The sequence below is a fragment of the Gouania willdenowi genome, chromosome 19 (genome assembly GCF_900634775.1).
Source record: "Gouania willdenowi chromosome 19, fGouWil2.1, whole genome shotgun sequence".
In the NCBI taxonomy this organism is placed as follows: domain Eukaryota; kingdom Metazoa; phylum Chordata; class Actinopteri; order Blenniiformes; family Gobiesocidae; genus Gouania; species Gouania willdenowi.
The window spans coordinates 1,141,383-1,157,277 of NC_041062.1; the positions used below are offsets into that span (position 1 = coordinate 1,141,383).

Below are 15,895 nucleotides of genomic sequence, written 5' to 3' on the forward strand. Positions count from 1 at the left end.
TAGCTAACGTTAGTTTAATGATAGGCTAACGCTGGCTAATGTTAATTCTATGATAATGCTAATGCTTGCTAAAACTTGGTTTATAGTATTGCTAGGCTAATGCTAATTGTAGCAAATGCTAGCTAACGCTAATGCTAGATATAACTAATGCTACTTTAATGATAGGCTAATGCTAGCTAATGTTAATATTATGATCATTGCTAATACTCGCTAATGCTTGGCTAATAGCATTGCTAGGCTAAAGTGTAATTCAGTGTTAAATGATGGGCCAGCGCCTCCATCCTCACTTGCATTTTCTTCAGGAAATGCAAATATTCTCGATATGAATTGTCAATAGATTTTTTTAAATCTGCACTTGCAATTATGGCATTTCTGCCATTTGTAATGATTCCAGTTACACGTAAGAAGAGGCAATCCCGTCTTTTGTGTCCAATATGCGACGTAGTAATGCCGACCTCTCTGAAATTAACATCCTATCTACAGCCTCCTTGATGGGTCATAAGACACATCTAACTGTGGGATGTCACAACGCGTTTGGTCACGTCGACACACACGTCATGTCTGCTACAGTGCGGCTGAGGCTACTGGCAGTGCAGGGTAGTGACAGGCCGTCACGGCTGACAGTGAGTGATAGCTATCGTGGCAGAGCTCGGCCTCACCAGTCATCTCCACAAGGACAAACCCAAGTGACAGCGGCTGCAATGACTGACATTTGACTATTGATGAAATATTTAGCCAAGGTGTAAAACCACTAATTGTTTTAACTGCAACTAGAAACTCCCTTTTAGCTGCAAACAGGAAATGATAAATTGTTTGGAGCAGTAAAAGCTTACGAATCATCTGATATGAAGAAGCAAGCGAAGTACTTCACATTCAGAAATAGATAAATGACATTTTGAATTAATTTACATAAAAAATTAAAAAAATTAAACATCTTCTTAGAGGCTGAGGTCATATATACAAATGTCTGATTTAGTTTAAATGTCTTGGAGTTTTTATTTGATGATTGGTGAATTGTGTTGCCCTGCGATGGACTGACGCCCTGTCCAGGGTGTACACGCACCTAGTGCCCCGTGTGAGCCGGAGATGGGCACCGGCAGACCCCCGCGACCCTGACTAACAGGAACAAGCAGATCTGAAAAGGGATGGATGGATGGATGGATGGATGGATGGATGGATGGATGGATGGATGGATGGATGGATGGATGGATGGATGTAAAGAGTACTGATATCTCCTACTCAAGTAGAAGTATTGTTACTTGATTCAAAAGTACAAGTAAGTCATACATAAAATACTTGTTGCTTTCACCCCCACATTTATTGTTGGTAATAAATCTTGGTACGGGTCCCTTACATACAGTAAACATCTCATGTAGAAACTTAAAAGGAAGAGACCAAATCTACCACAATTAGAACTTCATTTATTTTCTACAAAGGCATCTGTATAAAATAAAAAGTTTGTCAAAATGAATAAAATAAAATAAAATAGTATCAATGAATTCAATTTAAAAAAAAATAGATAGTAGAAATGTAATAGATTACTTTATTTTTTTAAAAACATACTTAAGTACAAGTAAAATCACTGATTTAAAAATATACTCAAAAAAGTACAAGGACCCATAAAAGCAACTCAGTTACAGTAACGTGAGTACTTGTAATTAGTTTGTTTCACCTCTGGATTTTTTGTTAAGAATATAGAAAATCAGTGCATAATTTGTATCTGTCTGCTGTATAATCACCACCTCACTTTGCCCTATGAATTCCATAACCATAGACCGTGTCACATTAAAACTGCAATAACAAATTGGAGTGTGAGCTTTAAAAAGCAGCAGAAAAGACGTCCTCATGTGCAGCTGCTTCTTCCTTGAAAGGACAACCAGGTCCTGCCTCGGGGTATATGAGCCTGAAGGAAGGTTTGCGTCTTCGGTCACCTCGAGCCCGAGGGGTGACAGTTTCCTCTGACACTTTCATGCATGCTTAACACGTACGGTAGCATTCTGTGGGAGTGGATTAAAGAAGTTTAAAAGGTTTGGCACAGAGACGACTGTCTGGCTTTTGACACGACCACATTTCATCTGTGATCCAAATCTGACAAAAACCATTTGTTGTGTTGCAAAGTCTGCACCAGGTTGTGCATCAATAATAAAAAAAAACCATCAATTGTATTTCAACTGTATATATATATCTATATATATATATACATTTATTTTATTTTTTTTTACTGCATTTCAGTTGAACTAGATTTACAAAGTGAACGCTTAGAAATACAGTTGTTTAAGATTATGTTGTTTTAATTGAAAAAAATTACAATAATAATTAAAAAAATTCAAAAATGTCTTAATTTTTCAGAAATTTCAGGCGACCTCATTTAAATTCGAGGCAGCCCCACATGAGGTCCTGACCCCAAGGTTGAAAAACACTGATTTAGTGGCTCCTCAATAGAATTATTTCTATTTTTTTTTTTTATCATTTCCAGTCATCTCACGCCTGGGGAGGGACCAAGCCTGACGTAAACAATATCATTATAGATTTTAAATGAAAACCTTTGATCACAGACATTATTGTGTTTTATGCTGATCTATTTCAATGAACTCAGCTGATGAAGTTATCGTAACCAGAGACGCTGATGGTCTGGACCACAGCATGTTAGCGGTCATCCTTGAGGTGGCTGGAGCCTCGCGGCTATGTTCAGAGGAAATTATTTTATATACAGTACTCCTGATGTTCTGTTAAAACATTAATACCCTTCACTTTGGAAAGCAAATATGGCTGGGCAAATTGCTGAAATATTTAAAGTCTGGTCTGTTAAAGCTTTTACCACGCAGCGCGGCAACGTCAAGAGCTGTATGCAGTAAGGGGGCGTAATTGCATCTCCGTGCTCATGCCAGTCAACGCAGTGTGTTGCTGCCATCTCCTTCCGCCTGGCTGCTGCCACTGATGTCACTCTGCTTGATGACATGGCAGCTTTGTAGACATTTTTGCAGATGGCCTCTGACAGGAATGAGCAAAGAATGAAGGAAAAACGAAAAATTTACTTGTTTTCAGTAAAAATAAAAAACCAATTTCAGGGACCTATTTTATTTAACCCTCCTATTATCCAACACATTTGACCTTTGGGGTCAATCTGACCCCAGGAATATTTGGCTCCACAAAATGATTTTCAGAAAGTTGTTGACCAAGTGAAATAAGGCTTTGATAACAAAACAAACTTTTACATTAGAATTAATTTATCTTGAATAGTTTTCATCCAAATCTTCTCAAATTTACTGACAACATAAACGAGCACTAGAGTTTGAACCCTATTAAGTGACCTTTGACCTTTCCTGCAGCGCCACCATCAGGTCAAAACATTGAGTTTCAGAGTCAGTGTCAGAGTTGGGGTTAAAATATAATTGTAATAGTGTAATTGATAATTAATTACAATTATGGTGTAATTTTAAATGTAATTGTAATTTAAGTAAGTTTAAGTTCAGATAATTGATTTTGTAATCGTAACTGGCATGAAAATTTTATTAAAATTGTCAATTATAATGGAATGCAAACCTGTGGAACCATGTTACACTTCTACACATATACAATTTTTCAAATATGTTTCATATCAAGCTTTCCCACATTTTACCATTTACAAAATATTAAAATCTATATTTCCATTGATTAGGAAGCTTAACAAGGTTAACAGTAGATTGGGAAAAAATGATATGATAGATATTTGCTTTTGGTGTGTTTTACAGCTGATTTAGGACCTGTTAGCATTAGAGATGCTAACAGAAAGCTAGCACAAGAGGATGGTTATCAATGGTTTTTATTTCAGGCTCAGTAATTGTGATTCATAGTAATTTAACTTTGGTAATAGAGAAAGTAATTGTTAATTGACTTCCTGAGGATAAAAAATGGTGATAACTGTAATCATAATTAAATCATAATTGAACATGGGTAATTGAAAATGTAATTGTAACTGAAAGATTTAATTGACCCCAACCCTGATTAGTGTATTTTGAAAGTATTTCATTCAAATATCTTTTTTTTAAATTTGGGGTACACATCATGACTCTCACAGAATGAACTATGATGAAGAATAAAACATATTTATTTACTTATTTTTATCCCCTTTTTTTGTAACATGTTTGGAGTTATTTACTATAACTGTCTGTCTTTACGTCACTTACAGCTAAAAAAAGCTTGGGGTCAAATTGACCCCAGAGAAACACCAATGCAAGCAATGTGTGTTCAGCACATTGAAAAAATATCATCATGATCATGTTATGCTTAATCAATTGTAGCCATCAAATTAGGAAGTCACGAAAAAAAGTCAACTATTGTTTTTTTTAATGATAAACAATGTGATTGGGGTCAAATTGACCCCCAGGACAATCGGAGGGTTAAAGGAAGTATTATTTATTCCAAGGTGGCAGTGACTGATTCTTCCAACCTTTTGTCTTCCATTTGTTTGTGCGATTAGACACGACCCGCTTCTCATCCCGGGGAACGATCAGATTGAGAGTATGGATGAGAACGTGAAGAAATACGACTCCACGGGAATGTTTCACTGGTGTACGTCCAAAGACATTGAGAAAGTCATCTTGGTGGGTTCTACTCCTCCACTCTGACACTCCTTCGGCCCGTGACGGATGTGTTTTGTCAGTTTGTCGTGTGTGTCAGATGTTTGACATGTCATTTGCTACACAGAGAGCTTTCCTGGTGCTAATACACATGTTATTTTTCAAATTACCTTCAGAGTTTATTGCATTTATGAACCGTGTGATATGTTTACAGGCCTGAGGTGTCACATTTATTAAGCAAAGTGCTGATATTTGCAATAAAAAAGGCAGTATTACTGATGACATACATTCTTCTTACCTTTCTATCCTCTCTAACCCACCTTGTTTTTTATTCTCAGACCCGGAGTGAGGCGGCCATGACTGTTTTGAGTGGCCATGTGGTTGTGTGCATATTTGGAGACGTAAAATCGGCACTTATAGGTCTCCGGAACTTTGTGATGCCCCTAAGAGCGAGCAACTTCCACTACCATGAGCTGAAGCACATCGTGTTCGTGGGTTCCCTTGAGTATCTGAAGAGAGAATGGGAGACGCTCCATAATTTCCCAAAATTGTCTATTCTGCCTGTAAGTAGGACAAAATCTCATTTAGAGAATAGGTTATTTGAAAATGTAAGTAACACTTTACTTAAAGTTTTATACATAAGGCTGATATTACGCTGTCATTATTGTGACATGAAACATGTCATTAGCATGAATAAGGTGTCATTAAGGCTGCCATTAAGTGTCATTTGTTACCCTAACGCTACCTAACCCCATACACCCCTATATGAAGGGGTTCAGAGGGTTTCATCGAGAGAAAATAACCCAACATAGTGTCAGAATTTAGCAAACAACACTTAATAGCTGCGTTTCCATTACCCTTGGAAATGCTCAAAATCTAAATAGCGCAATAAAAACTGGTAATGGAAACACCCAAATTTTGAAAAAACACTCAAATATCATGAAAAAGTTTTTACACTTTCATGAGGAGGAATTTCAGACGTTTCGATATTGAAATGTGTCGCAAAAGCGCTATGGAAACACTTTTTATGCAAATACACTTCACAGGACGTTACATACCTGGTCACATGACCACAAACATGACGCGGTACGTGTGGACAGAAGAGGAGTCTGGGACATTTTTTAGCGTTATACTTAAATAATGATTACTGCCACATTAGACGTGAAACAACAAAGGAATACAGAGTGTTATAAAGACGTTTGGAGTGTCCGTCTTCCTGTGTTCAATGGAAACACGTTGAAAGCACAATTATACTTTGTCGACATTTACAAATATCGCTTTTAATTTGCGAAAATCTGTCATTAAAACACAGTGAATGACAGCCTTGATGACACCTTATTCATGCTAATGACAGATAATGACAGCGTAATGTCAGCCTTATGCTTAAAACTTAAAACAAAGTGTTAGGATTAGGGTTAGACTTGGTAAATAAAGATGGCATTTTTATGGATTTGTGAGTCAGTGTTGTTTACTAAACATTTCAATTGTCAGTATTTACCTCATAAAAGGTCCAATAGCTGATTGTGTCCTTCACCTCCTCTCAAAGGGCACTCCGCTGAGTCGAGCAGATCTGAGGGCTGTCAACATCAACCTCTGTGACATGTGTGTCATCCTGTCAGCCAATCAGAACAATATTGATGACGCATCACTGCAAGACAAGGAATGTATCTTGGCGTCACTCAACATCAAGTCCATGCAGTTTGACGACAGCATCGGGGTCTTGCAGGCCAATTCTCAAGGTAAGGTGCGCCCGATCAAAGATCCCCAGCAAAGCCTGGAAAGGAGACACGACTGGGTTGGTACTGGCACACCTGGTGTCACCGTTACTGACGTTAAACTTCACTGACTTATCCTTGGGTTACTGTACCAAACCTAATATCAAGAAACAACAGCTTAACCTTTTTTCTTCTCAGAATATAAGCAGGTAATTGATTAATATTGCATGTTAGAGCTTTCTTAATGCAACTTCAAGCACTTAGTGGTGGTCAGATGGTCATTGGTCATTGTCATTGTTTGGCATTAAGAGAAATGCTTTTAAAAAGCTTTTGACCATAAAGAAGAATAATTCATTTTACTTCCAGTGCATGTATGGCCTCACATTTGCCTTAGTCAGCTGTAAGTGATGGATGTCAAAACACAACTTATGTATAATACATACAGCATCACTGATTTAATGTGCTTACTTGTCATTCTGAGGAAAGCAAGGAATGTCAAGTCAATTTCAAACCAATCTTGCACCACTTATTTTCTATTTCACGGCGCCATATACTGAACATGCTTTTCTTGCGTCTGCATGTAAAAGGTTTCCGTCTCCGAGCACGCACAAAGAAAACAAAATGAGCAATATGTCACATGTATTATATATTGCCTAATATTGGTTCTTGTCAAGAATACGTCGACGCTGCAGTCGGTTAGGCTTTGCAAAAGGCGAGGAATGGATGAGGGGGCTCTGGCGTTCTCGTTCTGCTGATATGCTTGATTGTAACCTTTAATGAACTATTGAATACTGCATTAACAGATGTGTCTTTGTGTGTGTCCATTAAGGCTTTACACCACCTGGGATAGATAGATCCTCTCCAGAAAACAGCCCAGTTCATGGATTAGTAAGGCAAACCTCTGTCACGACTGGAACTAATATTCCCATCATAACTGAACTTGGTATGTTTGCTGATACATATTTGCCTCCAATGTCTCATGCACTCTCTCCACTGTTGTGTACTTTATCTAAAACAAAGCAGTTTAAACAACTAGAGGCTGTCGAAGCTTAATTAACCAAACTAAAAGTGTAGTTTTTCATGCCTTGTCCCTTGTTGACATGTACCTGTAACTGTTTTTCCTCAACACTTGTCTAGCCCCATTAGCAAAGCAAGGCAAAAAAGTGCCGGTGATTTCACTCAGTCAGGATAAAAGCAGTGGGACCAGCATACAAATGATAACTGAGCTGGGTAAGAAGTGCAGTGTTGTAACTACTGTTGCCTCCATATCAGTTTTCTTTTGATTTCTTTTTTTTTCGCACTGCACAAGGGGCTCAGTTCATTCCCATGGCATCACTTTGAGCACATTTTACTCTTGGTTCTGCCTGAAATTGCCTGTCTTGTTTTGGCCTCCTTATCTCAAAGCAAAAATTCTCCCTTTTATTTTTCTCAGAATTACAGGGTTTTTGATCCTTCAGAAGTCCTTGTGGCTGTTTTCAGAGCATCTTCTGTCGGATCACATTCTCTGGCCTGTGCTCTTCTTTCTTTCATCTCAGCTCCTTCAATATGACGTTTTTGGTTTTTTTTCTTCTTCTTATGTCCTCACAGGAGCTGTTCTCTCACTAAATCTTTAGATCATTACTTTCTTCATGCTACTGCATGTGTTTTCAAGCTCAAACATTTCTTTAAAGAAGGTTTCGGGCAGTGAGATATTTTCATTTGACTTGACGTACAAGTACAAGTAATTGGATGGTCTGTCATGGACTTACGAGACAAACTGTGGCACATTGGTGTTACGGGTAGTGACCTCAGGAGGACTTTGGGAACTTTGACAATATGCATGGTGTCATGAGTGTGCATGAATGGCCTGGATATGGAATGTGGGAAAGACAAATTGGATGAATGCAATTTCAGATATAAGGAAAAATAAAAGTCCACAATTGGATTAAAATGCTCCAAATATTAGACTGTAATCAGATTTCTACTACAGTCCATATCTGCAGCTTTCGACTGTTATTGTCACTCATCTGATGCAAGCTTTTTTAAATCATGATGGTCAAATTGAAATCTTGATGATGTCTGTACTAGGATGATATTTATACATGCAATTAGAAAAAATAGTCACACATTTCAATATGATTCTTTTTAGTGAACGACTCAAATGTCCAGTTCCTGGATCAAGATGATGACGACGATCCAGACACGGAGCTGTACCTAACTCAGCCTTTTGCATGTGGAACGGCGTTTGCAGTCAGCGTGCTGGATTCTTTAATGAGCGCGGTAAGTCAGAGGCTTTTTATTTTATTTTGAAGGGATGTGAAAATTACCTCTGTATAATTCACCACACCCAACCTTAAAAAAAAACGTAAAAACCCTAAAAGCTCTCTCCCTGGGGTAAAGTGATTCATGACATAACAAGAACTTGTAGTTGGGATGATGGCTTCATTTGTCCGCCTTTCAGTTTGAGTGAGGTTAGAACAAAGCTGCCTTCAACTGGGCTCCTGTGTAGACAAAGGTAATGCTACCTAATGGACAGCCCTCATCCATCATTTTAGTCAATAGTGCCGTCAGCAGCCGAGGGAGATGTCACTACGCTGAACAAGCAGAGGGAGACTGCAGTGCAAAGTAAAGGCCACACATGTTTGCCCTTGTTTGAATCAGCAAAGCTATAACAGGAGAGATTAGAACGGAAACATGCGACGTTAAAAGCCTTTGTCGTGGGTTTTGATGAAAGGATAATAGCAGGACTTTTAGATGAGGATTAAACAGCAAAAATGTGAACCAGGGTTAGAAACAATTAGAAGTGCAATTGCATGATTTATAATAAATTACAATTATGGCATAATTAAAACTGTAATTGTAATTTTAAAAATCCGTTGCTGTCGTAATCCTAATTACAGATTGTAATTGAGTTCAGATAATTGACTTTGTAATTGCAATGGCCATGAAAAAATAAAAGTAATTGCCATGAAAATTCTATAAAAAATGTCAATTATAATTTAACGTAAAACTGTTACAGTTCTATATGTACAGTTCTACACATATCTAGGTATTAATAATTATTAATGCTTTCACACATTTTAGCATTTAAAAAACATTTAAATCGAGGGGTACTGTCACAAAAAAGGCTGACGCCCACACCAGAAATATTAAAACCTATATTTTCATCGATTATGAAGCCTAACAAGGTAATCAATAGATAGGAAATAAATTAGATAATAGATATTAGTTATTAGTGTATTTTACAGCTGATTTAGGACCCGTTAGCATTAGAGATGCTAACAAAAAGCTAACACAAGGGGAAGGTTAACTTTTATGTGGTTATTTATTTCAGGATCAGTAATTATAATGAATTGTAACTGAACTTTGGTAATTAAGAACATAATTGTAAGTGAAAAATGTAATTGACCCCGCCCTGCTGTGAGTGTAACCTGCACTCAGTGTGGATGTGGACGTTCAGCCACTCTGAGAAGCTTCAGTTGTGACTTTTGTGGGCATCTGATTATGGGTTCCCTCCCACTCTACCTTCACTCCTTCAGACGTACTTCAACGATAATATCCTCACCTTGATCCGGACGCTGGTAACGGGCGGGGCGACGCCGGAGCTGGAGGGTCTGCTGGCGGAGGAGAATGCATTACGGGGCGGCTACAGCACGCCACAGACGCTGGCCAACAGGGACAGGTGTCGAGTGGCACAGCTGGCTTTGTACGACGGGCCCTTCGCTGACCTCGGGGTAAGTGAGCGCTTCTGTCATCTTAGGGCAGGGAAGAAAGTCTAAGCCTTTTCACACTCTGGAACTACACATGCACAACCTGGGGGGGTCAAAGGTCAGAGGAATATAAACGTAAACAAGATCATTCACTCTGTTGATATTTCCAAACTAACAGAGTTTGTAATGTTATTCCAGGGATCGTTAGTGTTTGTATTATTAATATTACACGTACTCAGACTGGAGGAGGAGGAACCAGGGTTTTCTGCTGATGCTGATTTTGGTCGATCCGAGGGTTCTTAGCTGTAAACACTGTGGATGGATTAAATATCATAACTATATCATAGTAAATAGTAAATAATTATGAGACAGACAATAAAAAAACCTTGACATAGTCAGTCACACAAGCTGTTATGTTTATTGTTATCTTTTCGACTTTTGTGAGATGAAAACTATTTTCAGTCCTTCATTTTTTTATATCATGAACAAAAAGCTCAGATGAAGGTTTATGAAATGATAAAATGATAAAATATATTAAGCTATAGAATCTAAATGGATACCGTCATTATTCCCTCAAAGGTCATGGCTAATATCATCACTATTCATTCATTTTAAATTACATTTTATGGAATTTCTTCCACAACTAGATAAAAATACTGTTTTAATGTTGATCTATAAAACTATGTACACTTTCTTAAAATTTTCTTTTCTTTAATTTAATTATATTATTTTTTAAACCTACGTGGAAAAGAGGGTGATTTGAACCTCAAAGGAAGAAATATGTATTTTCTGTTTTTCAAGGTTTATTTTATTTTATTTTTATTTATTTCTCACTGACTTTTTTATTAAGAAAAAAAGATCACATGCATCTATTTACTTTATTATTTTATAAATTGTGTTGTATGCCACCCTTTGTAAACTTTGTGTGATTGTTCCAACAAAAATACAGAAAAATAAATAATTTCAAAAAAGAAGAAAATACTTAATACTTAAAATATTTCCTGAATCGTTAACTACATTTTACATTTACACAACAGTCCAACATGGGCAGCTAGAGAGTATTTCTATACCACCATTCATGTGTGTCTGCTTTCACCTGGACAATGTACGAGATCTGTGTTTTGTTGCATTTTGGCAGGATGGGGGTTGCTATGGTGATCTGTTTTGCAAAGCCCTGAAAACCTACAACATGCTGTGTTTTGGCATCTATCGGTTACGGGACGCACATCTAAACTCACAAAGCCAGTGCATTAAACGGTAAAGCTTTATCTTTACGTGGTAAACTCTGAAATCCCTATTGTTGCCGTGGCGACAGTCTCATGTTTGGTTCTGTTTCTTCTCCAGATATGTCATCACCAATCCACCCTACGCGTTCGAGATGGTTCCGTCAGACTTGATATTCTGCCTGATGCAGTTTGACCACAACGCTGGCCAGTCGCGGACCAGCCTCTCCCACTCCACCCATTCCTCATATTCTTCTAGCAAAAAGAGCTCGTCAGTGCACTCCATCCAAACGACCAACCGCACCAACCGCACCAAAGGCAGGGATTCACGAGACAAACAGAAGTATGTTCTTCTCCAATCATTTCTGACTGTCCTGTGTGTCACTTATTGCTTCTGTCTATTATTGGACATATTTTACCAGAGAGTTAAACTCAAAAGCACTAAACTTTTTTCTGCTGAATACAAAAGTATTTGGTATGAAGTCATACATACTGTTGATTGATCCTGGTCCGACTCTCAACATTTTAGTAAAAGTATTTCAATTTGTCGTATTTAGTTGTAAAATGTCAGAGTTACTGCCCTCTATGGGTTGAAACCAGGATATTACAATTGATTTTTGCTATTGGCTGAGAACAAGATCATGTGACTTGGCTTTACACCGATCTGATCGACTATATCGAAGCGGCCGATATTTTGTATTTTATGCAATTAATGTGATCGGCTGTAATGTCTTAATTTGCCGATCCGATCAATGACGTCATTGTCGTGATGAAACTTTGTGTAGATGATCACATTGCAAAGATGAAAACCTATGAGTGAAAATGTCTCTGTTGGAGCGAAGCGGCTGAACACCGGACTTCTACCCCAGTCTACCGGCTCTGATTAGTGTGTGTGTGTGTGTGTGTGTGTGTGTGTGTACGCTTGTTAAAACGGAGACTCCGAAAGCGGAGTGATTTCATACTGGACACTTGCGTCCGGTTCAGGGCGGTGGTGCGTGCGTGTGTGCGCCCCACCTCCGCTGTGCCCCTGGGAGTCTAACTTCGCTCTGGCGGCTGAAGCTATACTTAGCTTCGGGGTTAACGCCCTCGCTTCACAGCAGTCATTGAGTTTGACAAGGGACTCCGGTTTAATTCAACAGCTGCAATGTTTATTTTGCCAATCATTCTAAACGCTTAGAATCGATCTGCTTGGGGTCACAGACGCTCCCTCACTCCGCACATGGTCGAGCGACTAGGGCATTCATTCGCAGTTAAAGGGCCACACACACACACACACCGTTCATGTCCTGCATGGAAATTCAACTCTTCCACTCCCTCACAGTCACAAGGCTGCGTTTAGGTCCACAAACCGTTTGATTACGTGAATCTGTATCCAACCTGAATATGATCGGATTGGTGATCATTTTTTTAAACTCACTGATTGGTCCAAATCATGTAAAGCCTACATGTGACATTTTGGTACCATATTGCTTCACAAACAAGCACTGTTAGCCCCGCCCCTTTTATAAAAACTAGCACCTACTATGGGATCAAATTAGGGTCATAAAGGTTTTGTGTGTGTACATTTTTCTTGGGCGATTGCAGACACAAAATGTCTTTCACAAATACAAATATTTTTTTACACACAGATTTGTTAATTGGAGATTTAATAATATAGACTGGGCGTGGCCTAAGTGCTCCAGGAGCCCCGCCCATAATCAAGGCATTTTTTGCAATGTCCCTCCTAGTGGCAGGTGATGAGAAAGCAGGCGTTTAGTTACTGTAACTAATGGGGATAAATATTTACAGGCTCTTGACTGGAGCGAGCCACAGTGTTCCCAGACCGTAACCTTTACAAATACTGTATTATTGTATTAAACACATTTGCTTGTTATTATTTTTTTGCCAACCATCGTTCACAGTGTGGCTGCATTGGCTCGATGCAGAATAACACGTTGTTTTGGATTTTTTTTCCTGTTTGAGCTTGTTCCAACCCACACTGTAACCCCTCCCCCATCCATACGTAATGAGCTGATCAGCTGTTCTGATGCCTCTGTTCATCATGCTGTGCAGTTTCAGTGATTATTATTAATGCTCACATTAGTGTTTCAGCTCACACTTAGTGTACTACTTTCTTCTTTCAAAGTGCAACAAGGATGAATAGAGTGGGTCAAGGTATGGAACTGAATGATTATGCATGACGTTAAATAATGCATCAAACACGGTCATGTCCCCGCGGACATTTGGCCTCTGAATGAAAGCCACGTTGTTTGGTGTTTTCCAAATGACTGCTCAGGACCGCATGGTGCTCTTAAACTGTAAGATCGATGATATAAAGGAATGGTTTGATGCCACTTCATCTTATCAGTATTATGTGATGATAATAACATGTGCAACGTGCATCTACAGGCCTGTGTGTTAATGTCATGTTGATGGAAGTGCATGACCACTAAGTGAATGAATGAATGAATCAGCAGTAATACCAGATGAGCTATTTTCACCTTTGAAAACAGAAAGTAGCATCAAAATAAAAGCACTTTGAACAATGAAATAAGACAAATATAAGTCATGTTTAAACAGGGTTTGTTTCTTTGGTGACCTGCATGTTTGCTGATTTCACAGCATGTTGGATTTTAATGAAACATTAATGACATAGAGAAATGGAAGCCTAATAGGTGAAACATTGAGTATCACTAACATGACAAAGCATAAACACACATGACTTGGTATGTGTTTACTACATTAAACTATGGAAGATCTTCAAATGTTCTCCCATTACTTATCTGAAAACATGGATTCTCTAAATCAGTAGTTCCCCCCTTTGAAGAATAACCCCCCCCCCACCCCCTCATTGCAACAGAATGTGTAAAAATTTTTAAATTTTTAAAAAACGGAATAATAAAGTTCTTTATGTGTGAAGAATTAATTAATAATTAATTCCCTTTAACATGCTGATTAATTTTCCCAGGGGGGGGGTGCACCCCTTAGTTTGGGAACCACTACTATAAATCAGTGTTTCTCAAAAATTAATAGTTAAGTTTGGTTAAAAGTAAGAATCATAATAATGATGGTGAAAATAATCTTGATTAGAACATGAACTGAAAATACGAATTAGATGATCAGAAATTATAAAAAAAACTATAGAAATAAATCTATTCAGGAGGCACTAAATACTGTTTCAATTCAATTATTTACAAAATGAGATTCTTTAAACCAGCAATTCTCAACTGGTGGGTCGGGACCCAAAAGTGTTGCGGACCTGTACTGGGTGCGTCGTGGACAGCTGGTCAAAAATAAATAAATACTTAATGTCTCTCATGTTGTCTTTTCTTTTGGAAAACATATAGCTTTATGTTTTTAAAAAGATTTTACATGAAATGTGTGGTTTCAATTAATCTACTTTTGAAAAAATAAATGTAGTTGTTTGAATGCTTTAATGACGATGGCAAAATGTGGGTGCTAGGGTGAGACCAGTTGAGAACCCCTGCTTTAAAATGTGTGTTATCACTCACAACGAGGGGTAAAGATTCAGCAATGAGAGAAAGGGGTAGTTTGAGAAGCACTGGTCTAAATGATGCTCTAACTGTCCTGTTCATGATTGTGTCTCTCCTCCAGAAAAGACATGGTTTACAGATGAGCCTGAGCATCAGCATCAGAGGTCCATACACATCAACCCCGTCAGTCAACACAAATCCACCAGCAGCCTGATCCCCCCCATCAGAGAAGCAGAGGACGAGTGCTGAGCTCTGGGTGTATTTTGGGGGCTTGACGTGTCTGTCACTCACTCAGGGACTGGGGACCTCCTCTCTGCAGACGTGATGCCCTCATTGGCTCACGCAACACAACCTGCTCTTAATCATTTGGTGACATTTCAAACCAGAATCGTTTCTCAAAGACAATCATAGTCGAGTGTGGGAGCCACTGATCAGACTCAATACACAACATATACAGTACACCACTGCTTAAAGCAGGGGTCACCAACACGGTGCCCGCAGGCCCCAGGTAGCCCGCATGGACCGTGTGAGGGGCCCCCAGGAGCTCTAGTCACCAATGAGCTCCATCTAAAATCTGATTAATCTTTCCAGGATTCAAACTCACAAAGATCAATAAATATGACAGATGTAGTTATTACTTAGTAAAGTTAAATACTGCTGATTAAGTTTTGAAACATCTTTTAATTCATCGTTTATTTTCACTGAAACATTGTGACAAATGTATTTAAGTATTTCTTAACTACAATTATGGCATAATTATAATTGTACTAATATTAAAATATGTATTTTCAGTCATTATGAAGATTAACAAGGTAATCAATTGATAGGAAAGAAATTAGATGATAGATATTAGTTTTGTGTTCCTGTTAGCATTAGAGATGCTAACAGCAAGCTAACATAAGAGGAAGGTTAACTCATTATTAGGTTATTTATTTCAAACTCAGTAATTGTGATTAATTGTAATTGAACTTTAGTAATTGAGAACATAATTTTAATTGACTTCCTGAGGATAAAAAATAATTTATTATAGTATTTGTAACTGAAAAATGTAATTGACCCCAACCCTGGTGGTATATACATATATATATATATATAAGATATATTTTTAAAAACAAAAGGTGAATTTTCAATACATTTTAATCAAAATGAAAGAATTGCAGGAATTGGGAGAAATAAAGTGTTTCATGTTGGAACCTCAACATTTCATAGTTTTTTAATCTTCCTATTACTAACATA

The 15,895-nt window shown here is 38.0% G+C and overlaps 1 protein-coding gene and 1 long non-coding RNA gene across 11 annotated transcripts in view; one reads left to right on the forward strand and one right to left on the reverse strand.

Moving 5' to 3' along the window:
• Nucleotides 1-15,437, forward strand: part of LOC114481283 (calcium-activated potassium channel subunit alpha-1-like) — a 106,885-nt gene extending 91,448 nt beyond the window's left edge. For 2 of the 5 annotated variants that reach the window (XM_028475975.1, XM_028475974.1), the window contains 11 exons: nt 4,460-4,583; nt 4,898-5,122; nt 6,106-6,298; nt 7,104-7,217; nt 7,412-7,504; nt 8,403-8,533; nt 9,793-9,987; nt 11,102-11,220; nt 11,308-11,529; nt 13,312-13,340; nt 14,781-15,437. In XM_028475975.1, coding sequence (XP_028331776.1) covers nt 4,460-4,583; nt 4,898-5,122; nt 6,106-6,298; nt 7,104-7,217; nt 7,412-7,504; nt 8,403-8,533; nt 9,793-9,987; nt 11,102-11,220; nt 11,308-11,529; nt 13,312-13,340; nt 14,781-14,908 — 1,573 coding nt within the window. In that variant the 3' untranslated portion in view covers nt 14,909-15,437. The remainder of the gene's footprint in view (nt 1-4,459; nt 4,584-4,897; nt 5,123-6,105; nt 6,299-7,103; nt 7,218-7,411; nt 7,505-8,402; nt 8,534-9,792; nt 9,988-11,101; nt 11,221-11,307; nt 11,530-13,311; nt 13,341-14,780) is intronic. The other 3 variants (XM_028475978.1, XM_028475976.1, XM_028475977.1) reach the window with 3 other exon arrangements.
• LOC114481285 (uncharacterized) overlaps nt 1,677-15,895 on the reverse strand; it is a 179,923-nt gene continuing 165,704 nt past the window's right edge. For 2 of the 6 annotated variants that reach the window (XR_003676231.1, XR_003676234.1), the window contains 4 exons: nt 10,199-10,275; nt 9,819-10,066; nt 6,058-6,333; nt 4,932-5,068 (listed from right to left, as the gene is read on the reverse strand). This is a non-coding gene — a long non-coding RNA (uncharacterized LOC114481285). Of the gene's footprint in view, nt 1,998-4,879; nt 5,121-6,057; nt 6,334-9,818; nt 10,067-10,198; nt 10,276-15,895 lie in introns of those variants that run through there. The other 4 variants (XR_003676230.1, XR_003676233.1, XR_003676235.1 and 1 more) reach the window with 4 other exon arrangements.